Source organism: Rhamphochromis sp. 'chilingali' (genome assembly GCF_963969265.1).
Source record: "Rhamphochromis sp. 'chilingali' genome assembly, chromosome: 12".
Classification (NCBI taxonomy): domain Eukaryota; kingdom Metazoa; phylum Chordata; class Actinopteri; order Cichliformes; family Cichlidae; genus Rhamphochromis; species Rhamphochromis sp. 'chilingali'.
Genome location: NC_137939.1, coordinates 10806670 through 10829997, shown reverse-complemented (window position 1 = coordinate 10829997; position 23328 = coordinate 10806670). Strand labels below are relative to the sequence as shown.

Sequence of the window (23328 nt, the reverse complement as noted above, 5' to 3'; positions counted from 1 at the left end):
TATTGAGTGGACTTTGAAGGGGAAGTATGCCAAATTTGAATAGATTGCTAACATGAGCCCACTCTACACCCCTACTAGGTCTCAACAGAACTCATTCAAGACTTCATTCAAAACATAATCTCCTTTGTAGAGGTAATACAAATCACCAAGCAGCATGTCATACGCACTACAAAAACAAACTATTAATTGAGCAAACATACACAAGAAATGTATCTAAAGCAATCACAGACAATGGGAACACATTTTGTGTTACACTTCCTAAAAGCATAGTGACCTAAGATGCCCTCTTACCCGTGAATATTCTGTTCCTGCGCTAACACAACTGCCCTCATGACTCCACTGTATTGCACCATATTTCACTGGCGTGACCTGTGACAAAAAGGCAGCTGTTAAAAAACACAAACAGGCATACTAAAAGCAGAGGAAATGACACCACAGGAGACGGGGTTCGGTTACAGTTCACAAAGATTTATTTGTACATTCGTTACATTAAATGAACAGTATAAAACCTTCAGGACATGCACTTCTCCAAGTGGGAGTTCAGGGACTGTTATGTTTGATTAGTGCTTCATGTACATTTTAATAAAAATGCTAAACACAATAAAAATATTACATGCAGTAAACAAAAATCAAAAGGCGCTTTTGCATAATGCATTACTTAAAAGATGTCTTCCATCATTGGCCAGCAATGTCTCACCTGCAAAAACACTGCTTAAAAGGACTAACTTTGACTTTCTCGTTATATACAATTCATATTCTCCAACTCTTAAACACATTCATTATTAATCATCCGACAAACATTTCAAGTAAGTCCAAATATTGCAATGCTTCTTTCCCACTGTGGGAGACGAATTTAACTGCACTGCCAACCAACCCTATTTTGGAACCCATTAAAATATAAAAGGATTTCTCCAGAAAACCTTTTCCAACAGTTGACATCACTCTGCAGCCGTCCATGTGTGCAAAATCACTTCTTAATGCACCGAGCACAAGGGAGGAACCAAAAGGAAAGCAGAAAATTTAAAAAGGACTGCTGCAAAGCAGAAAAAAATTAAATAATATTAATAATAATAATAGTAATAAAATGCTCAAAAAAGAAGAAGCAACTGGTGAGTGTTCTGATGTGAAGTACCCTTTTCACATGAGATTAGATTTCTTTATAAAATAAAATAAAATAAAAATTATATATATGAATAAATAAAAGCAGAAGGTGAAAGAGAACATGGGGCACTTAGAAGAGCTTAAAATACAAATCAATGCGGACATGAGAGCAACACAGTGACATGTGTATAGGGCTTGGGTAACATTTCCATACATATTCAACAGTAAGTAGTGGTAAGACGTATATGACCCACAGACCTACATCGAGCACAAGCATTGACATTTCTCTCAAAGGACCCAGAATGAAAACGTTGATTGTTTTAGACCCTGTGAAATTATAAAGTGTAAGGCATTGCTGAAAGAAAAAAAAAAACAACCTGATGCTTAAATTTAATAATTTGGCAATTTAATTCAGTTCTGCTAAAAAAGGCAACATTGTCATCGCAAAGAAAACCTCATATTTATCTCAGCCTTCCAGAAAGAGCAGTCACACGGCACATGCAGCAGCACTTTAACCCTCTAATCAGGCTCAATACTAAAGACAAACATGCATTATTCATGTCTCCGGACAATCATTTCTATGCCAAGTAAGGAGGCTTTTTATTTTTTCTAAATTTGTCCTGTAATTATGTATTCTTGCCAGATTAAGGCTTTACCATTAGCTAATGTAACAGGCTATTATTTAAAAGGCTCTAGACTGTAAAATTTTGAAGGATTTTAAACCTCAAACATGGTCCTACTTTGGGACTAGTGCAGAGGACGCAGGCATGTTATAATCTAGATGTGTGGCCAGAACTTACAGTACAGCATAAACTACGGGTGCAAAATAAAAATGAGAAGTCAAAACATTCTTTAGCTCTCAGTTATTAAACAACTCCTCACCCAAACCTTAAATCCTCCATTACAAAACAAAAACAAACCTCCAAACTGGATAATTTGGTAACAACTGTTCCCATTTTCTCTAAAAAGGAAATAAAATAAAACATGGCATGTTAATGCAATTCCACAACCAGTACCGCTTAAAAAACTGGGAAAAAAAGTGCAAGTCAGCATGGAAACCTCCATCTCTGCAGAGTGGAGAAAAGGCAAGTTTGTTGTATTTCCTGAAAGAAGTTATTTTCATCTGAATGAAAATGTTAAAACTGATAAAGTGAGAACTCGGACAGATGCTGCAGCCATGAGCATGTTATGTAACAGTGCAAGCTTTAAGTATTCGGATATCCTCATTCTCTCCCGATGATGTGCTGTGTGTATGTGACAATACTTCAGAGTAACTACTTACTGACAAACCGAAATTTAATCCCAAACGTACACAACAAATATGTAACCGTCAGTGAATATGCAATGATACTGTGCAGTGCTGTATGTTTGCACTGATGATACGCCACCATTATGGTTCAGAAGCACGTTTTCTAAGTGTTAATAAGCAACAAGTGACTTTTTCTTAACACGGGTGTGTGAGCTGTGCAGAAAGTTCCGGCTATGGAGTGTCAACTTTTTTACTAAACCAACAACCAACCATTTCCTGTTTCATTAATGGCTTTGTATATGTGCGTGCATAAAACTCTCATGTTACAGAGAAGCTTCTGGTAATTGTTCTGTGTCTCCATCAAGCTTCTCCAATCTGCTAAATAATGTAATTATCATTTTCTATCTATATCTCAATTGTCAAATCATGTGACAGCAAATGTCTTTGATTTGGCATGATACCAAGATAGTGAGTTATAATGCTGTTTTATCAGGCTACTATAAGACTCTGCAGTCTTGCATCATTGCAATGTGATGTGCATCACGCAGTGCTTCTACAACAGGAAGTTTCTCTGATTACATTTAAGAATCAGAGGTTCATCACAAGCCACATCACATCTCGTTGGTTTATAAGTCTTTTAGTTTATGACTACGCAGTGGCACAAACTGTTACACCCCATCCTGTCAAACTATCAGACTCAGTGGCTGCAAACACACGCAAATGTATAGATATTCACGTGCGTGTCTGTCAGCACCACGGTTCACGCTGGGCTCTGCCTCGAGCCAGACTGTCGGCTCTCTGCCAGGCGCTCTTCATCAGCTCGAGTGCCTCGCCGCAGCGTTTCTGCACCAATGGATCAGAAACGTCTCTGTGAGGAAGCTCAACCTGTGTGCGGAGAGGGTGCATGAGGGTTACATCCTGACAGTAGTTATCTTCACTGGCTGCACAGTTGCTCTATTTTTTCTTAAACACACAACAATTGACAGACTAAGCGATGTTGTTACCTGAAAAATGGCCTTCCATGCGTCGTCCAAAGCCTGCAGCAATCGATCTCTTTCTCCACAGCCGCTGAAGTACAAAACCCAGGGCGGGAGGAACTGTGCCCGATCAGCTGCAAACTCCTACCAACAAATTGGAGAATAACAGTGATGCTTATTATAGTGTTAAAAAAGTGTTAAAGCAGTGAAATGTAATTTATGCAATGTACATGGGGCAGCCGTGACAGTAAGTCATCTACTAAGTGCAAGGTTGGTGGTTCGATCCCTGGCTCCTCCAGTCTGCATGCAAAAGTGTCCTTGGACAAGATACTGAACCCTGAAGCGTGTTCATAGAAAGCACTCAGGCAAAAAAAACTGCTTGTATGAATTTATGTGTGTTATACAAAGTGTTTTTAGAGCTTGAGAAGAAAACAGCTGTAGAAGAATGAGTCTATTTACCATTTGAGAGAAAATGAGGTAACCCCTCAAACTGAAATCTGATGGCACATTCTGTAAACTTTAGTTCCACCAGATCAGCAGTGCAACAGTTCTTGACTACCTCGAAGGCAACGGCTGTAATCGGCTCAAGCATGAGTTTTATCAACATTCATTAAATTATGATACAATTTCCAGTGGTTCCAGCAGTGCTGTACAATTTCCAGTATAGGACAGAGATTACACTGGTAAGCCATGTTAGCAAAACTAACACCAGCTTTAGAAATGGTCACTCACAATAACACAGTACGCCATGTCTGCCTCCAGGCTGACAGCGATGACATCACAGATGTCAGCGCTGCCCAGTGAACGAAAGAAACTCGTCTGGCAGTCCTGATGGCAAGTCAGCAGCTTCTTGTCTGTCACCACGAGACAACATGGGATACACGGGGTGGGGGAGACACCCTGAGGAATGACCTGGAAGCAAGGTGGTTGTATGTCATTTTAATATGGCCGATACATAGAAGGAAAATAATGCACTTCCTCTTTTAATATCTAAAATAGACCATAACCATTGCTCTTTAAAGAGTTTTTTTTATGATTGGGTGAACCTCATGAGCACTAATGAACAGGCTGTGTTTACTATCTTTCTCTTCTCACCCCTTTAGACACAGACTGGCAGAGTAACTGCATCCATTCAGCCATGTCCTGCTCGTTGTTTGCACTGAGCACCAGCGGAGGGCGCTCTGTCAGGATGACTTGGAAAGCATGTGGACGTTCTGTGTTGTTTGAGCGACGGCAGCCTCCACAGTGCTCTCCTCTTTTGAAGTGAGAGTGAGAGAAGTGAGAGAATACAAACGACATGAGAAAAATATACCAGTGAACTTCAGTGTCTTTGGACATTTGCTTCATGGATTTTGAAGAATCTGCATATGAAGCCTACCCCATGGTGACTGAGAGCAAGGGGGTCACATCTGTTCTTTCTGCATACAGGTACAGAATCCCATTACTGCATGACAAGAGAGCATAGTTACATTCAACTTAACAAAAGACACATTAAACACATACAGTTCACTATGACTGCTAAAGTGAATAGAAGGAAGTGAGGTGTATGGTAAATGTAATCTACACTTTTTGCACATAGTACTCATAAAAGTATGTCAGTGGTGTTAATGCTTATCAGTGGTTTATTTGCTTTTTCAAGGAAAGAGACCTCAGAAAACTGATAACACACAATGCTTGAGGGTTAATGTTTGATATTAAAATAAGGAGACAACAACCTGCTCGTACCTGAGAACGAGGTAGCAGTTCTTCCACTGCTCTTTACCCAGGTATGTAGTTCCAGACCGATACTGCAGAGACCCTTCTTTTGTGCTGGAAAATCCTCCAAGATTTGGTGGACCACCTTGGGGAGATAAAGTCATGTCCATAGGATCCTCCCAGTGAACCAGTGAATACAGTTTAATAGACACTTCAGATACCTGGGAACACAGGTAAGGATCAGTTAGCCACCTCTTTTAAAGTCTGCCAAGAAATATGAAAGCAATAAAGCAGGGACTCTCAATTATTCTACAACCCTACGAAGAAAAACAATCATGAAGATGTTTTTGATCTTCTACTGTGATTAATGGGTTTATGAGATGTGCAAGTCACTGCATTTTGTTTTTATTTACATTTTACACAGTGCCCCAACTGAAACTGGGGTTATGATATTTGATGTTAGGGATGCTAAGCTGTTTTGAAGGAAAGTGGTTATTTTAGTATAAATATGTACTCTAGAGGATGAAATATGTACATATATGTACTCCTACCTGAACAGGTGGACCATGAAGTTCTTTTTTATATATCAGTAATGATTGAAATGAATGTGATCATCGTGTTTAAAGTTACTTTACCTCGGAGTGAGACTCCTGGGAGACAAATTTGGTGAGCGCCAGTTTTTCCATGGTGGCGTCTGTCAGAACTGAGGGGTACGGAGGCTCTCGACATCCTTTTACCATAGCTGACTTGAGACTAGTCAGGAACCAACTAAAAGTCAAGAAGAAATTGACTTGAGGTCAGAAGGAGGCGGGACTAACAACCATTTGGTGGTGTAACCTTCGTGCTTCTATAAAGTCAGTATCTCTCCGGCTCACATCCTTACAGTTGGATGGAAATACTTATTTAGCCTCCTGCTTTGGACATAAAATTAACTTAAGTCACAGAAGAGTCTTCATTTCAGTGCAGATTATTTGATTTCTGACATGTAAGCCCATACATGCATGCAAATATGAAAGGAGAGACTGCGCAGGCATGCTGCAAAGACATAATCATGTCAGACGGACGTAAATACTGTACATGTCAGACACTGCGTGGAGCTAAACTGGTAAAAACAAATATGAGGCACCTTGTCAGCGAGGTGTCAGCTGTGTCCAACAGGAATTTTCTTCGTCTGTTGGTGCAAACCAGAGTTACTGTCTGCTGGTCGAGGCCCACCTAAATGAAAACGACATCATGACATCATCAGAAACAAAACTGTCATGTTTGGCTTCACAACTCAGCGCTTTGGGGTCCTTAGGGACTAGAAAAGCGCTTTACAAATACAGGCCATTTACCAATATAATATGATGAGGTAACTGCGTGCTGCGTAATAGAAACATGCAACTTCTGTAATTAAGAGCTTACTGATATGTAGTCCAGCTCGTTATAAGAAACAGCATCTTCTACTGTGTAGGGCTTCTCTGCTGCACCTGCGGAGGAATACGAGACATGCAGAAATGTTAATCTCATGTGTAAACATTATGTGCAGCCCAAATACAGGCACTGCTATCCTACTACAGCACATTAAGCTGATGTAGTACTCTAAATTATATAAATATGTCAAGATCTTATTGCAGCTTAGATTCTTTTATTTTATTTATATAGTTTTGTATGTAAATCTTCTATTTCTTCTGTGTTTCTCATTTGCTGATATTTCTAATCTTTTCTATTGTTTTCAAATGATTGTGCATCCTATTTATATTATTTATGTGTTCATTTTTTCTCTTTGGCATCTTTTGTGGACAGTAAAGGAAGATTTTGAATGTTCAGGGAAATATGTGTCTTTACTGAGTAACGACAATAAAACTTGAAATTGTGAAACTTGGACACCACTGTTCCCACAACTGTTAAATATATACTTTAAATATATATTGTGGGAACAAATGCCATTATTATTAATTCCCAGTTTAAGTTTTGGACTCGTTCATCCCTTATTACAGACAAGACTTTCACCCTTTCTAAGCAGGTAGATGTAACAGTCAGTCAGCAGCAGATAAAGAGGCTGCAGGTCCCCCTCCATGTGACCTGTGCTCATCCTCACCATCTGAAAACGCAAAGAAAAAGCTGAGACAAGTGTTGGAAACTGTCTGCTGTAAAGCAGCCTACGACATGATGTCGATGTTAGATAAATGACATAATCCACACAGGACTTTTAGAGGGATGCAGTTCATCAGCAGCTTCATTACATTTGTTGATTATCAATGTTACTTAACTCTGTTACATGATGATTTTTGAAGAAATTGGAATCAATTTAGGTTTTTGTTTACAGGGTTGGTGTAAAGTGTGAAACATAACCTGTATCCACTTCTCTGATGTCAAAACCAGCAGGTGCAACAACACTAAAACCACCATCCCTTAAAGACAATAAAAAAAACTCTCTCTCAGTCTTTACCTTGAAGAGCTGCTCCTCATTTTCTCTGAACACATGAATCATAAGTAGCAGCAAGTGATTGTTGTCCACCCTGAAATTTGAATGACGAACACTATTAAACAAACATTAAACAAGGGTATAACAACAAACAGCTCATTTTGTTCAGCTGCTTACTTAAACTCTGCAGGATGAGAACTTTCAGAGGGACTAAGCTTCTCCTCTTGTAATACTTGTTTTGTTTCTTCAGCTTTAAAAGTCTCTTTGTCTGTTTGTGCGTCTTCCTCCTCCTTCATGACGGGTTCTTGTCCTGCAATCGCTTCTGCTTCTCTTTCATCTTCAAGGCCACCTGAAAAAGTTTGTGACTGGCTAAGCTCTGTAGAGTCATGGTGGCTACCACGCGTGGGAGCAGAGTCTGGACTGTTGGGGGTAAAGCAGCAAACCTCTGCAGGAACAGGAGAGGTCGGCAGGAAGCCGGGGCTTTTGGCCAGAGGGGAGCAAGAGGTCTCTCCTGGGGCCGGATCAGGTGGTTTACCCCCTGAATCCTTACGAAAGGGCTGCTGTGCAGGAGGCTCGGAGCTCCGATAAGAGCATTTGCTATTTTTGTCCTCCTCTGGATGTTCCCAGGTGTCCTCTCGATCCAGAGTCCCATTGAGCTGGTCAATGACGTCACACAGCGGTTGGCCCAAGCTGTCCATGGAGGTGTCTGCCATCTCTGGGAGTCGCAGGCCTGTTCCATCATCACGTCCTTCATCCAGAACCTCTGATCCAAGCCGGCTTCTCCTCAACTCTCCTTCATCATACAGCTTCACTATAGAGCAGTTAACTAAATCAGCATCTACTGAAGTGATGCTACTTTCCATTTCCACTTGTTCAGAGGAGATGGAGTTATGGGTGCTGCTGATGGAATCTGTAAAGCTCTTTCCACGTCTCTTCTTTGTTGGTTTCCTTCGTTTTGCCATCCTGGAACAACAGAGGCGTTAGCGCTTGTTCAAAACACCAGAAATATGTGCATGCCAGTAACGGAAGCTGTATCTACCCTACCTAATAACCTCAAGCTCATTGCTGTTGATCTCCGTGTCATCCCCTGTGGTGGTGCTACTGTGGCGGCTAGGCACATGAACTGGTGTGACGTCAGCTGAGGTATTGGTGTCAGAGTCCTCGTTGAACGGGTTGTGTCTGAATGTGGGACTGTGAGGAGACACAGGCGGTAGCTTCACCCTCACAGTGGTAGAAAGCACCACAGTGTCGCTTATGACCGTCTGTGGATCAGAGCCACTGGATCGTGGGCAGCTTGCCTGGTCAGTCAGGTCACCCTCTACCATGAAAAGGCACAGAGATTCAATTATTTCATGCAAAAGCAGCAGCAGTTACTACATTTACATTGACACCATTGTAGAAATACACAGAATTTTTTCGTTTGCACCGTCCTGTTGGTTTGGTAGCAAATACTACAAAGAAGTAATGTGAAGGAGAATTCTTTCTATTCATGCATTTTTATCAGAATGTGAGAAGTGACCAACAAAACAGCGCCACAAAAAAGTGCGTGTATTCCTTCACCTGTGTAGCACAACAAATGTTAGGGACTGCAGAGTTCTTGGTAGGCCTTTGGCAGAGTCAAAAAAAGCACAAAATGCAACAAGTAAGAGCTCAGTTAGGCACACAGGCAGAGGTTTTCTTTTCACAGGCACAGACCTAGGTCAAGCTTTATCACTGTAGCTGGCAGAGTTAGATGATACATGGATATGTCTGAATAATTTAGAGGAATCAGTATTTGACATTAGGGTTATTAATAATGACTGTTGTGTTTTTGTACAAGCTGCATTTGACAATTATATTCTCATCAAAGCTTCAGAAAATGGAATAAGCATGCTTTGTCAAGAATATAGAGAGCCATTGGCAGCTAGGATGGCTCTGCAAAAGGAGAATAGCATTTGTTATCCAACAGCATCCTGCTTTTTCTAAAAGGTGGATATCTGGAATTGAGGTATTAAGAACTAGAACATCTGTGCATGACAGAAACCTGGAGTATCTCAGCCCTGATGTCAGCAAATAGGACTACAGCTTAAAGAGTTAGACGACTTTGAAGATTTCTCCAAACAAACGATGTTCGGACCAATAATTTTTTGTCCGTGGAATGAACTGTGACAAATTTCACATTTGCAGATTGCGTGTGCATGCGGGAGCTTAATGTATACACATGTGGTAAAATATAGTAAAAGCTCATTTGAACTCTGCGACCAAGAACGATCATCACCTTACACTACAGCTTAGCTGAACCTAGGCCAGTGCAACGCATGACACAGGACAACATTACACAAAATGGTATGCCAGACAGACAGACACACAGTGTACCGGAGACAGACTCAATGAGGTGAGTTACAGCTACTTCAGGAGCATCTCTTGCTGTGGTAAATAATAAGGCATAGTGAGCACAGGGACCATTCTCCCAACAAGTAACACATGCACAACATGACGGAAGCAAATACAAATGAGGGCAAAATTATTAGTCCAACTATGACATTTAAAGCTTATGTCAAAAATGTCCTTTTTTTTTTTTAAACAGAGCAAGGAATTTTTCAACACATTTCTAAACATACTAGTTTTTTTTAGAAACCATAGATAAGTTCAATTTGCACACAATAACATTATTATTTCAGGGGGAAAAAAATCCAGGATCAATATTATTAGCCTCCTGAAAAACTGACCTTTTTACTGAGCCATAGCACAAACTACTTTAACTTTGTGATAGTCAAAGTAAAATCAAGTTAAAGCTGAGGGTTATCTTCCAGTTTACACAGTATAAAAACTTCAGCGAGGGTTTGAGCTGTCACTTGAGAAATCATCATGCCAAAAACACAAAAAAATCTGTTAGACTCAAGAAAAACAATTGTTGACGCTCACAAACCAGGAGATGGATATACAAAGCATTTCTAAAGTGTTATGAACTGGAGTGAGAACTATCATCAAGAAATTCAAAGAGAGCGACACAGCACAGAACAAACCTGGCTGAGGTAGCAAGGGAACAATTTCAAAGACCGAGTCGGGAATTGTACTCTCAAAGAAGACGATCACTAGAACCTTGCACAGGAATGGACTGTGAGGTTGTAGACCAAGAAAAACTTATGTGCAGTGAAACACAGTGGTGGGAGTATGAGGAAGTAGGTATGCTTCAGTGTTTCTGGTACTGCGAATCTCATCAAGGTGAAAGGAATCCTAAAGAAAGAAGGATATGTGAAGATTTTCAAAGAAACCCTCAAGCAGGCCGCAGCAAAACTGGGTCTGACACCATTAATCCAAACATAAGTCGCTCCTGGAGATGAACTACCTCCAGTTAACCAAAGTGAATGTTACTGATTGGCCTGTACAAAGCCTGACTTGAGTCCTCAAAAACTGTGGGATGAACTGAAGATTGAGATCCATGCCAGAAGACCATCGAATCTGGAGGAGCTTGAGAGAATCGCAAAAGAAAAATGAACTGGGATTGCTCAGCAGACGTGAAACAAACTCCTGCAGGCTGTTATCCAGCAAAAAAGATACACAACTGACTTTTAGCATCAGGAGAGCTAATAACTGTGACCCTGGTAGTTTTTGTGAAATAATTTTGTTCTCTGTGTAAAATAATGAAAGCATCTAAAATAAAACAAGGATGTTTGGAAAAGCTGCATTAAAACAAATCTTTGGCCTGTTTAACAGCACTCGGAAAATAATTTTAAAAACAAAAATGTTCATAGTGGGGCTTATAATTTTGTACTCATTTATAACCCACCCAACACCGAGTTCCCAGGTGAAACAAACTTACTAGTCAATGTTTATGATGACCTTCCTGTAAAATAAGCCTCTCTTCTAACTGAATTAATATGATTATTTAATAAAGCTTTACTAAAGTCTTTCAGCTGGAAGTACCTATGTCCTATGCGTGTGTTTATTAAATGCTACCTTTTCTATGAGGTTCACTTTTGTAATTATTAGGGGTGCAACAATACTCGTATCGATATTGAACCGTTCGATACAGTGCTTTCGGTTCGGTACGCATATGTATCGAACAATACAAAATAAATTTTTAATTTATTTTATCAACTTTCCTGCTGACGATGCTGTCTGTGTTGAGCGCTCAGTGGATCTGCGCTCGACAGTACAGCCTAGGCTGAGTAGTCGAACGCAGATTCACTGAGCGCAGGGCAAGCTAGCGAGACAGAAGTTAAGCTCTCCTTGCAACATGGCAAATTGAACCTCCCCCACCCTCATTCAGATCTGGCGTTTGGAACTATTTTGGTTTTCATGTGACGTATGACCCTGAAGGTAAGCGGGTCATGGACTAAAGTAAAACAGTATGTTGGATGTGCCACGCAATGCTCAATTACATGGATGGGACCTAGTGTGTTAGTGCAGTTAGCTCATTAACGTGTTGGCCGTCCAGCCCCATGCACAGGCGATCCGTGGTAGCTCGTTAACGGAGATTTGCCGTGTTGTGGCGTTAACATCATTTCAACGAGATTTACGCTGACAGCACTAGTGGGAACACAACAAATATGACTGCACATTTACACAGACATCATCCTAGTGCAAAGACAAAAACAACAAGCATGCTACTAACTTTAGCCGAGTCATTTAGACAGCCGTTAGCACATGATTCTCCTTATGGGGACCTGATATGTTTAATATGCTGCTGAGAATATAGCCCAGAAGAAGCGGATAGTATAGCTTTTATTTTGGAAAGAGCCATTTCTCTGTAATAAACTCTCTTTTCCAAAGATGAGTGATTTCTCAATCAGATACAGGGCTCGCAAAATCGCCTGCTCGATGTCCTGGGGCTAGCGATTTTTCCAGTCGGGCTACCAAAATCTATCTCTGCCCTGCCCGTCGGGCTATCGTAGGAAGGAAAAATATATGTCAATGCTTTTGCATTCTTTCGGAAATGTAGCTGGGTAATTATGTCATTGGCATCGGTGAGCCACTGTCAATATGTGACATATTGAAATCGCGTTTGAATTTGCGCTTGTTTTTTGCTTTCACTTGTTTCACTTTGCAATCGTGCGAACTGTGTATAGAGAGCGACAGCACTGATTGGTGAGTGATGATAATTACAAGTGAAATCTCCTGCAGCAAGCTTAAACATGTGAGAGGTTGATCGTGCAGAGAATCGCTGAGCGTTATGTGAGTGCCTGTGTAAAAGCAGCAGGATATATATTGTAGCGGGTCAGGGCTGTTCCGGGTTCTGTTTGTACAGTTATGTTTTGTTTATGTTGCCATAGTGACGGGTGACGCCCTCTCGCTGCGACGGTGTGTCCTTCCGGGGTCAGAGGGCGCCCTGTGTGTTGTTGTTGTTGCTGTTGCTGCGCTGCTGTGCTCCCTGGCTAGCTCACGGGAAGCAAGACCAAACGATACCTCCGTCTCCTCGTTGTCTGAGCTCGCCACATTGGTGTCAGAAGTGGGATGATGGTGGCGCCCCATGTTCTGACCCGAGTGACTTCCCCCCCCCCTCGTGACCGGCCAGTGCGCCAAAAGAAGGCACCTGGACATTTGCAGGACTTTGTGTGGGGTAATGGGGTCGTTGGGGACGACTGACCCCTTAGGTGGGGGCTATGTAGCGGGTCAGGGCTGTCACAAGCGAAATAACCAGGGCTGCACATAAGTGGTCCGCAGGTGCGCATTCGCTGTCAAAATAAAAAACGGGCACAAGATAAGAAGTTGCAACGCGTGTTTGCATACATAAGATTTTCAGGAGGAGGACAGACATTTGTTTAGAACTCTTAAAGATGTCGAAGAAGCTCCTTTAAGCAATTACTGTGATGTTCCTCCACCTCCAAAGAAATGTCAGAAGGAGTCCGAACCACAAAAGAAGCACGTATTCTCGGAAAAGTAGTTGCAGGAGGTGAGCTGGCTTCAAACAAATGATGAACGCACAGAGATGTGGTGCGGAATGTGCCGTGAAAATTTAATAAATGACAAATTAAAAAGGCATTAACATTTTTTTGTATCGAAAAAATATCGAACCGTGACACCAAAGTATCAAACCGAACCGTGAATTTTGTGTATTGTTGTACCCCTAGTAATTATGGAAGAAAGCACTGTGCTTTTAAATTTGTATTAAATGTACACAATGCAATTTTAAATTCCCAGCTATGGGAGTAAATGTACATCACATTCATTCATAAAAAGTCAGTCATGTGTCACAAAACTTCAGATTGAAATTTGCCTACAATTCAACTGAAATCACCTACATAAAACTCAACCACTCTTACCCATTTCCCATTAAGTGTATTTCTGTGTCTTGAGATACAATATTTTACACCAGCTAGCAGTTTTTACTGGTAGAGTATCCAGCATGCTTTAAGCACAAACATGCCAGACAGTAGGAAGGAAAGGAAGGAAGGAGGCATGGTAGGGCAGGAGAGGGAGGGTTGACCAATGTCCCACCTTCCCAGTCTGCACTTGGCAATGACTGCAACACGGGGAAGATGTCACCAAAATCATAATCTAAAAAAAGGAGGGAATAACATTCAACATTAGAGAGAGGTGGAGTGGAGACAGGTGAGAGGAGACTTAGTCAATGTCACAGAAACAGTAAAACAACATGATATGTGGAACACAAAATAACAGAATCAATGCGGAAAACTAGACTAAAAAAAGGAGAACTGGCTTGGTGCTTTGTGGGGTGTGAATGGGAAATGCTTAGTGCTGCAATCACCCTGATGACAATATTCAATGACAAATGGCATCTGCACGCCAAGTCAGCTGATAAAATGCACTTTGATATCTGTGAGTAATAAAAGGCCAAGGTCAAACTAACTTCTGCTTTGACATGCCATTAGCCTGACATCACAGTATGAGCAAAAGCACATGAGTGTGTGATTGCACTGATGTGAACCCTGATTACATCATAAACCCCAAAATACAGCCTGCCATGCCTGCATGTCCTCTCAGCAGAAGAGCAGAATATAATGACACGAGAGCTAATTCCACACACTGCAGACACAGCAACACTTAAAACTAACACTACATATTTCTATTGGCTATTAAAAAAAATTCAATAAATAAAATAAACTGACTACTCAATCTTGACTTTAAGGGCTATTAAAGAATTAATAGCGTGTAAAGTTGCAAAGATTGCAAAACCAGTTAGTCTGTTTCTCTACTCTAAAACACACATAATCAAATCTGAAGAAAAGTAAGAAAAGCAGGAAATAAAAATTAGCTACGGATTAGCACATTAAGTACACCTTACCTTCACTAGAAGGAGCTATGGCACTATCATCCCACTCCAGGTTGGTGGAGGTGAGGGAGGTGAAGGAGTGCAGAGACAGGCTGTCTGAGCTGGGCAGTCTTTCCTCAAAGTCCAGCAGGTTCTGTGGTTTGTAGTATTCTGGCATGTAGGGGGCCACATCTAGATAGGGCACATCCTGAACCACCAAGACCCAACAAAAACATATAGTTATGCTGCAGTCATTTAAGAAATTTAGCTTGTATTGATATGGTAGTCAAGTATATGCTAACCAGCTCCAGATCGAAGCGAATGAACTCCAGGCCGGACACCAGTGTGAGAAAGAGCGTGAGGTGGTCGTGACTGCAGACCAGTGCGTTCCTACCCGTGAAGAATTTTTTTAAAAAACAAAAATTTGTGAGACGTGTTCACAAAAGACAATATTTCAGTTTCAATATAACTGATTAGCAACATTTCATTTCCTTTAAGCCATCGGGATCAAACGACTAGATGACTTACTTGAAATAATACTTATGCAGCAGTGCTTGGTTCTCCTGAAAGAGCCGAAGATAGCTCTCTAAAGAGCTCTCGCTCAGTGCCAGGTATAGCCATGCACGACCTACAAACAACAAACATAATAGTTCAGTAATAATTTACTCTCCAAGTACTCCACATGTGTGTGTGCTGGTCTAAGAGAGATGCCTCACTTCGACCAAGGTTGGTTGCTATGTGCTGAAGCTCATCTATCTGCCGCACAGCCTCTCTTCTAGTGAAGTGAAGGACCAGCACCCAGTAGCCTGAAGAAATGTCTTGCAGCCTGCAGTGAAAAGTGTATATGTAAACTGAAACCAAAAGCATCCACAAGTTGTAACAGATATCATGGATGGACATAATTCTTGCAGAAAAACACAGAAAAAATACAACTGATACAAATGTTTGCTCTTTCAATCCATAGACTTTATACAAAAGATCTATTCAACATCTGGATCTGAAAACTGAAGCAGTGCAGAAGAGATTTTAAACAGCATTCTCCCTCATCAGCAGGGGGAGTCTCACACAGCTGCAAAAAGTCAGAGCGCATAGCAAAAGTGGACTGTTCGTCCATTGATTCATGGCCTCAGTAAACATTTTCTGGAAGAGTTTATGGTCTCAGTTTCTAGGTTCAGGTCTTATGGAAACAGAACATGATGTTTATTTTGTACAAGGCTATGCTTTAGGGCAGGACCATCTTGTTGTTGACAAATCGAACAAGCTGTCTCCACACTCATGGCCTTTGATCAATGATAAATGGGCTTTGATCAATGATCAATGGACTTTGATCGGTGGTTGTTTATCAACGGTTGTGACAATTTGCATATTAATGATCAAGACACTGACCTCACAGCTCATTGTTCATTCATTGGGCTGGTCTCAGTTACTGTACAAATGTTCTGTTTTTTAAGGTTGGGGAAACCTACAGTCAGCTGAGACTGAAAAAGTCATTTGGATGAGTGACGAAACCAACCTTTTGGGGTGTCTACACACTGACATGTAGCTTGAAAGGACTCAAATGGCAACAAGTAAAATGCTCAGCTTGATGGGAATTTTGCAAATCATGGTGTCATGGTAGCTTTTATGTACAGTGTGTGCAATCTGCTTCTAGTGACCATCTTACCCATATAGCAGAGCGTGGTCAAGGTGTTCACAGAGCCGTTGCAGTACCCGGTCGTGATTCCGAATAGCTGGAGTTTCATCCTCGCAGGCAGCAAAGTAACTCTGCAGCTGTGAAGAGACATCGTTGGTTTGTTTTGTTGTTCATTCACTCTAGACAAATAAAATAGCCACCAATAACCATGTAAAGGACCTCTTCCCATGACTGAATTTGTAAAACTGGTCATTCACTGTTATTTGTATTGCTTTAGTTTCACACAACGGCATCTTTGATTTCAAACTATCTGTTTGAAATCAAAGATGATGTTGTATGAAACTAAAGCAATATAATTGATGATGAAGTTAAAGTATATTTATGGATGCCATCAACACTGCATGAATAACATTTAGGACAAGGTCTCAAGAAAATTAATCATACAATACAACACACAGTTAACCAAGGAATTTAAGCCAAGTCAAGGACTTGCCAAGAAAGTTCGCCTTTCATGATTTACATTGAAATTGGTAAATTACAGGGTAAAACCTGGTGAAACACAAATATTTGCTTGATGGAATAAACAAATATGGAATTTTTCTAATTCAAACACCCGATTATGGGACTGGTGATTTGGACTGGAAAATACAACACAGATAAATGAAAATGTCAAGGGGAAGAAGATTAAATATATAAATAACAGTAATAATATAAAACGATATAAAACAATAAATAAAATGACAAAAAATAAATCATTAAATAGAAAAACGTGGTTTTTGAAAACGAATGCAAAAGCTAACTGGGAGAGAAGAAGGAAGACGGTGCAATGCTGTCTGTCAGGTTATAGGAAATGTTCCACAACACCTAGCAGATCTGCACATGACTTCCAAAATGGCCCATTACTTACATTTAAAATCAAGAGCAAAGATCCACTGACCTCTTTTGCTACAAATGTGTCGGATTTATGGTTGCAGGTATGTTTATAACAGATGCCGCAGTAAACAAACACAGGGGCTTGGTGTCACTTTTGTTACCATAGCCAAAAAAGACACAAACTTCTACTTAACTGAGAGCTGGAGCCATAAAACATTATATGAAACATCTACTGCGCTATTTTCTCTTTATCAGTAGGGGCAAGGCCCTCCTGTGTCCTCCTGACTTGAAAGTTGCCCTCTTTAGCAGACAAAAGATGACCTAATGTTAGCTATAGTGATTCAAACGTGTGAAAAATCTTAACGCGAAAATGTCTGGCAGTATTTTAGCGGTAACCAACCCCAGCAGCGCTTACCTTCTTAACAGAAAATGAGATATTTTCCAATATACGATCCTTTACTTTCAGTTGATCCATCACTGGTCTGTTGGCAGCTTTCAGCAGGCAGTCAGCTGACTCAAAGCACTTGTTTTGCTAAAGCTAACGCCGCCTGCAGTAGCTTGCTAACATTATCCTGCCCACCAACACAACTGGTTTCCAAACTAGCAATATAGGACTAATGTCAGTGTTAGCGACCGACACTAGCTCGGGACTATAGTGCTAACGCCAAAAAAACAGCGAAGCGGTGTAACCTCAGTCACTGAACAGCCCGGTTAACCTAGTGCAGTTACCCTATGGCTGTGCATTAGCTTTAGCCACTCGACTTTTTTTTTCTAGGGGCTTGCGATAGCTAACAAGTTTTAAAGTTAACCCACATTTTACTGTTAGTAGAACTGATTTTTCTCACACTCTGCGTTTTATTACTTTGACTGCCACTTGTGAACTACGCCTACTTTAAGTCACCTCTTTGTGCTTATTTCCGTAGTTAATTAATCAATGTAACGCATGCTAAGGTTACTTTCATGCTATCGTCTTCTGAGTGACAACTGAACTCACGCCGTCAGTGAGTTACGTCAATGACGTCATCCGGTTTGTTAATCGCAGACTGAAGGACCTTAAATTTTCGCAAATTTAAAGATTTTATGCTCAGAATTGTGCCAAAACCCAATATCAATGTAAATTAGTGTGTGATTGAATTAATCTGAATGAAGTGATGAATTCGGCACAAGACTCCACTGTTTTAACTTAGTCATAAACTTTTTTTCCCCAGCGTTTCCAGCTCTTCTTCAGACCTTGTTCATCTTGGTAAATGCTAAAGCACCCTGGCTCTTTTTTTAAAATGTGCACATATCAAGATTAAGGTTTGTTTAATATCTAGAGTTTTGATAGTTGTTCATTTTTACTTTTCCCCACATTTCGCTTCTTGTTAAGTATCTGCACATTAAAATGAGTGTCATTAAACATTTATTTTGCCTTAAGCACAAATCATAGCAGCTCCACATTCAGTGGACCAAACCACTCGTAACATTTCAATGAACACCGTTATTGCGTGTTAAGTTACAGAGACAACAGGCATTTCTATTGAGTGGAATGTCAATATTTTATTAAGATGACTCCAACTTATTTGGAAACACATTAATCTTATCAAAACAAACAAACGAGTTGTTGCCATAATCAGTGCATGTAGTTACCACAATAAACTTTTCTGGCTGAAAAATAAAACAATGCAGGTCAAATTTTATTGTAAATTTCTTCCCCATTTCTAAGCAAATGTTTGACTTGAAATATTTAATCAATTGTAAAGCAACTTTAAACAAACGCTGACTGACTTCTGAACAGACAAGGGCCACTGAGTGATTCCAAAGTGTAAAAAAACCTCCCACAATCACTGCATTACAGTCAGGGCCTCTTTTGGCCCTCAGACCCCGACAAAGTGAGTTCCCCAATAACAGAACAGAAACAGTCCAAGTCCCTGCATGAAGACTCAAGCCATCACGACATTCATTTCCACTCTTCACACCACAAGTTCACTTCCAGTCTTATTTTCTCTTCCCCACTGGCATTCTGTATTAGTCAGACTTCTCCTTCTCTTTCATGTGGAGGAAAACTACGCTGAAGACAAAGAGTCCAGCCATCATGGAGAAGACACTGGCATAGTATGGGTAGGCTGAGGGGATGAAGCGCTCATACTGGGTGTGCTGCAGAGGACGCACCGATACCTACGGTGGAGAAACACAACTGGATTAGTTAGCAAGCCATACAGCACATCAACTAATAGGTTACTATGTTACTATTACAACAAATGATTGATAAAAGAACAGAGGTAGTAACCAGGATGATTAATTGAGCAATACTTTCCATATTTACCATTTCTATACATTTATCTTATAGTAAATAAACTCAACATGACTCAGTCTTTAGGAGGGAACTTCTGATGAACTTGCCTGAGTGGAGGAGTAGAGATGTGTATATCCTAGTCGGTTATAGTCCACTTTGAACTGGAAGACTCCATACACATCAGGCAGCTTGAACTGGACACTGTATTTACCTCCTAGTTGAACAACAATGGAACATTTATCATAAATGCAGTTTGTAAATATGACGAGAATATGAAGTCAATCCTGCCAAACATAAAAACAATACATGTAGGTTGTAAACAAGACGTAAATGAATGTAAATATATTCTATAATACAATACCATACCATTTTTCTTGAGATAAGTCCGGACGAAGGGATCGATCCTCACAAACTCAAGCTGGATATCATCTCCGTCGAATGGGATCCAACGGCCCTCGGACAACATCTCAATGACAATGCTGTATTCCTGCATGAAAAGGGTTTACAGTGATTGAGCGACACTGCATTAAAAACAAATATCTTCACGGTGATGATAACAAACAGACAACAAGACCCACCACGAGGTCGGTGATGGTGTATGCTGTGGGGGCGTCGGTCTCCCCCACGCGATGATGGGTAACAGCTCCCACTCTGAGGACTCCAGCCTCCTTGAACACCCAGCGAGACAGAGCCTCGGCCAGCTCCATGTTCCCTGTCCGCTCGTGCCTGAAAAAGCCCACAAGGACAGGGAACACTGACATCTGTAACCAAATCTAATATCAGTGACTAGTTATTACAATCTTACATTTTAAGGCTGTTTTCCACCTACAGATTAGCTTTAGGAGGTCAAACGCACTAAACTGCAAACTCAGTGGAACACATTCTAAGCATCTAAACTTGCAGAAATCTGCAGTAAATGTGTTTGAACTTGTAACATTCACATGGAAGAAAAACAAGCCAGGCCATCACTGACAGGAGTACCTCTGTGAACCTGGTGTGGCTTTCTGCACTGCAGAGTTGAAGAAGGCATCGCTGAAGAAGTCCAAGGAGCCACTAAACACCACTCTGGCATTGTTTCGAGCCTGGAGCCCAGCGATCAGCAGGGTGTTCTTGCCAACAGCGTGGGGGTACTACAGCATTTAAAAAAAAAAAAAAACACAAAACAACAACAACATTAAAAAAGTAAAATTAACTTAGTACCTCCTGTCCCCAAACGGTCATGGCCAATAGCTGCCCCTCCCTGAGCGTGGTTGTGCATGAGGTTTGGTCCTGTTAAAAGGGGTGATACCGAGAAGTTTTTCTTCTCACTATCAAGTGTTTGCTCATAGCAGGTCTTCTGATTGTTGGAGCTTTCCTCTTCACAATACAATATAAAATGCCTTGAGGTGACTGTTGTTGTGATTTGATTCTCTCTATAAATAAAATCAAATTGAAGTGAACTGAATATCCATTCAGGCTAATAATAGTTATACAAGGATCTCAACTCAACTTGTTTATTATTGGACTCTACCAGCGTAATTTTGCGTTAAAAATAGTTGAAAATAATCCTTAATCATCTCATACTGGGCTTGGTGCTGCCCTGTGGTTCATTCTGCCTGAACAAAGCAGTTTTAGCTCCACCCTTTGTTCTGAAACTTTGACCACGTTATACATCGCGGAGAAAATGAGGTAGTGCACAATAAGCTTGTCTTTTTCTTCCAAAAGCATTACTACACAATTTTAATTTTAAAGGGCTACTTATCATGCCCGGGACAGTTTGTCCTGAATAAATCATAATTCATTACCTGACATTATCATGACATGTCAACAGTATTACCTGTGAGATGGGTCTGTCAGGGAAAAAGGAGTAGGAGGTGGAGGACCCAGTAAGGATGTCCAGGACAAGAGGGTTGTCTGGGTCTGCCACCATGCTGGAAGAAGTGAGCCACATTCAATATATTTTCCACTGAGCATGGGAGTTAATCTTTTACAATGACTAAAAATCTAACAACACTATCTGTTACATCTTCTGACACAAGTCTCTGCTCCAGCTAAAAGGATGAATTTATCATTTATTACACATCAGCGTGAAAATCACTGTGCTTACCCGACACCCTTGAATAAAACAGGTTTCTTGGTGGGTTTGCCGACAATAGTGGGAGCTTTCAGCAGGTTCTCTGGGTCAGCGACAATCAGGGTATGCTGGAGTTACAAAAGATCACAAATTACAACAACATAACAAAACATAAAATGGCAGCTGTGTAAAGGCCAAGCCATTTACCTCTCCAGGATCAGACACATCATAGTTGTGATGATCAATGACGGCAGTCTTTTCCTCGTCAAACTCAATGCCACACTCACTGCCCAGCTCCCTCAGAGGGTCGCCTGTGAAACAAGAACAAAACAAAAATACTTGAATGATCATACTTAAACATTTCAAATAATATACGACTTGAACAAACACTGTTATAAATCAACTGACCGATGTCTGAACTTGCAGCAACCAGGACATTGCCCCCACCGTCAATGAAGGATGTAATAGTCTCCACATTTATATTTCCACCAAAGTCTGCGGATGACAAAAAAGTGTTTACCTTCAGGAAGAAATCACCTGCCACAATTTATTTATTTTTTGTTTTAACGCTGCGAAACTCACCTTCAACTGATGGTGAGAAGATAATTAAGTGGTCATACAGGAACTGGCCATATTTGATCAGCGACAGGGAGGGATCATCAGCGGTCTTGAAGGTGAGGTCAAATCCATGGTCTGAAGAAGACAGATGCATTATAATTAACAGTAACAATGCTGTACTAAGGCTAAAGTTTTAACACAGTGGTTTTTGAAAATTAGGACATGTTTACTACAACAGGATACAGCAAAGGTGTGCAAGCACTGATGTTATCTCTAACAAAAGCATGCAATATCCCCGAGTATTACAAAAAGTTGTATCTTCAGACAAAACGTTTTGTTTTACATGTCTTCTTAAAACAGTAATAACCCAAACTGTATGAACTCCTCTTTTGAAGACTGTTGCCTAATCAGGAAAGTGGATTTCTCCCACTACTGTACCTACCAGCAAACCAGAAGAACAGAGGAGCGGAAATGCAAATATGCACGGAAATGCATAGTATTATTTAAATAATTTTAACAACAACAGCATCGAGCACATCTTCATCTATATTATTATATTACACTGAGTTGTAAGAGGCTCAAATTACGTTAGGACCGCGAACACATTACAGCTAAGCTAATGTTAGCATTCTTGCTATCGTGCATCAATTTCTGGTCTAGCAGCGGCTTTTTGTTAGCTGCCAAAAACTTGCTGATGCCCGGTAAACGAGGCATATATACGACTGCATAGCAGAGTAAGTAAAGCTGCAAAAAAATAGTATTATCATACTGACCTGCCAGACTGCGGAAGAAGATTGAATGGGTGTCTTTGATGTTGAGGTTGTCCAGCAGCACCAACGTCTTACCGTCAGCCAAAGCACAATGCAGCACGGAGGCTAACGACAGCAATAAAAGGACGCTATGGTCCAAAAGCTTGAACCGCCTCATTAACACCGTTCCGGTTCGTTTTTTGGACGATGATAAAGAACCGGACCGGTTCGTCTGCATGACTGCTGTCAGCGCCGCCATTTTGCTGCAGAAGTCGACGTCAGCGTTAGCAGTTGACTAAACTCTGACCCTAAGAGGCAGCCAATCACAGAGCGGAACGCGTCGCTCTGACTGCCAGTCAACCAATAGCGTGAGAGCTTCATTGTAAGCCTGGCAAACAGGTAAGTCCAGGCATCGAAATATAAATATGCACATTTTTACTGAATATTTACAACAAAAACGGCGTTTAAACGACTTAAAGGATTATGCCTTTCAGCTGTCATTTAAGTTATTTCTGTTTTTAAATAATAAGCAAGGCACATAAGCCTTTGTTATTCTTTTTATT

General features: G+C 40.7%; 2 protein-coding genes across 3 annotated transcripts; both read right to left on the bottom strand.

Moving 5' to 3' along the window:
* Window positions 1–453: 453 nt before the first annotated feature.
* Window positions 454–18107, bottom strand: plekhm2 (pleckstrin homology domain containing, family M (with RUN domain) member 2). Of its 2 annotated transcripts, XM_080899846.1 has the most exons (20): window positions 17546–18107; window positions 16288–16394; window positions 15341–15450; window positions 15153–15252; window positions 14927–15014; window positions 14658–14832; window positions 13850–13909; window positions 8474–8747; window positions 7607–8392; window positions 7454–7523; window positions 7015–7105; window positions 6427–6491; window positions 6149–6237; window positions 5658–5790; window positions 5053–5243; window positions 4706–4771; window positions 4423–4582; window positions 4060–4239; window positions 3355–3471; window positions 454–3235 (listed from the first exon to the last, which is right to left on the bottom strand). In XM_080899846.1, the coding sequence occupies exons 1-20, from the start codon at window positions 17603–17605 to the stop codon at window positions 3098–3100; spliced, it is 3060 nt and encodes a 1019-aa protein (XP_080755972.1). In that variant the 5' UTR covers window positions 17606–18107; the 3' UTR covers window positions 454–3097. The 2 variants fall into 2 exon arrangements, with proteins under 2 accessions (XP_080755972.1, XP_080755973.1); XM_080899847.1 differs by lacking the exon at window positions 13850–13909.
* Window positions 18108–18515: 408 nt separating this feature from the next.
* ddost (dolichyl-diphosphooligosaccharide--protein glycosyltransferase subunit (non-catalytic)) lies at window positions 18516–23053 on the bottom strand. Its single transcript, XM_080899753.1, has 11 exons — window positions 22790–23053; window positions 22041–22151; window positions 21867–21953; window positions 21666–21769; window positions 21492–21586; window positions 21222–21315; window positions 20387–20535; window positions 19984–20131; window positions 19772–19892; window positions 19513–19619; window positions 18516–19287 (listed from the first exon to the last, which is right to left on the bottom strand). Exons 1-11 carry the CDS (start codon window positions 23022–23024, stop codon window positions 19138–19140), a joined length of 1401 nt encoding a protein of 466 aa, XP_080755879.1. The 5' UTR covers window positions 23025–23053; the 3' UTR covers window positions 18516–19137.
* Window positions 23054–23328: the final 275 nt, after the last annotated feature.

What these genes read in the sequence shown, in the direction of transcription:
- plekhm2 (XM_080899846.1), bottom strand. Translation starts at nt 17,605, where the DNA reads ATGGATCAACTGAAAGTAAAGGATCGTATATTGGAAAATATCTCATTT. An exon ending in AATGAGCTTGAGGTTATTAG is followed by an intron (nt 8,393 to 8,473) that starts GTAGGGTAGATA and finishes CTGTTGTTCCAG; the next exon opens with GATGGCAAAACGAAGGAAAC. An exon ending in ATGAGGAGCAGCTCTTCAAG is followed by an intron (nt 7,106 to 7,453) that starts GTAAAGACTGAG and finishes TTGCGTTTTCAG; the next exon opens with ATGGTGAGGATGAGCACAGG.
- ddost (XM_080899753.1), bottom strand. Translation starts at nt 23,024, where the DNA reads ATGGCGGCGCTGACAGCAGTCATGCAGACGAACCGGTCCGGTTCTTTA. An exon ending in TGCTGCAAGTTCAGACATCG is followed by an intron (nt 21,770 to 21,866) that starts GTCAGTTGATTT and finishes CTTGTTTCACAG; the next exon opens with GCGACCCTCTGAGGGAGCTG. An exon ending in CTGACAGACCCATCTCACAG is followed by an intron (nt 20,536 to 21,221) that starts GTAATACTGTTG and finishes TAAATGCTGTAG; the next exon opens with TACCCCCACGCTGTTGGCAA.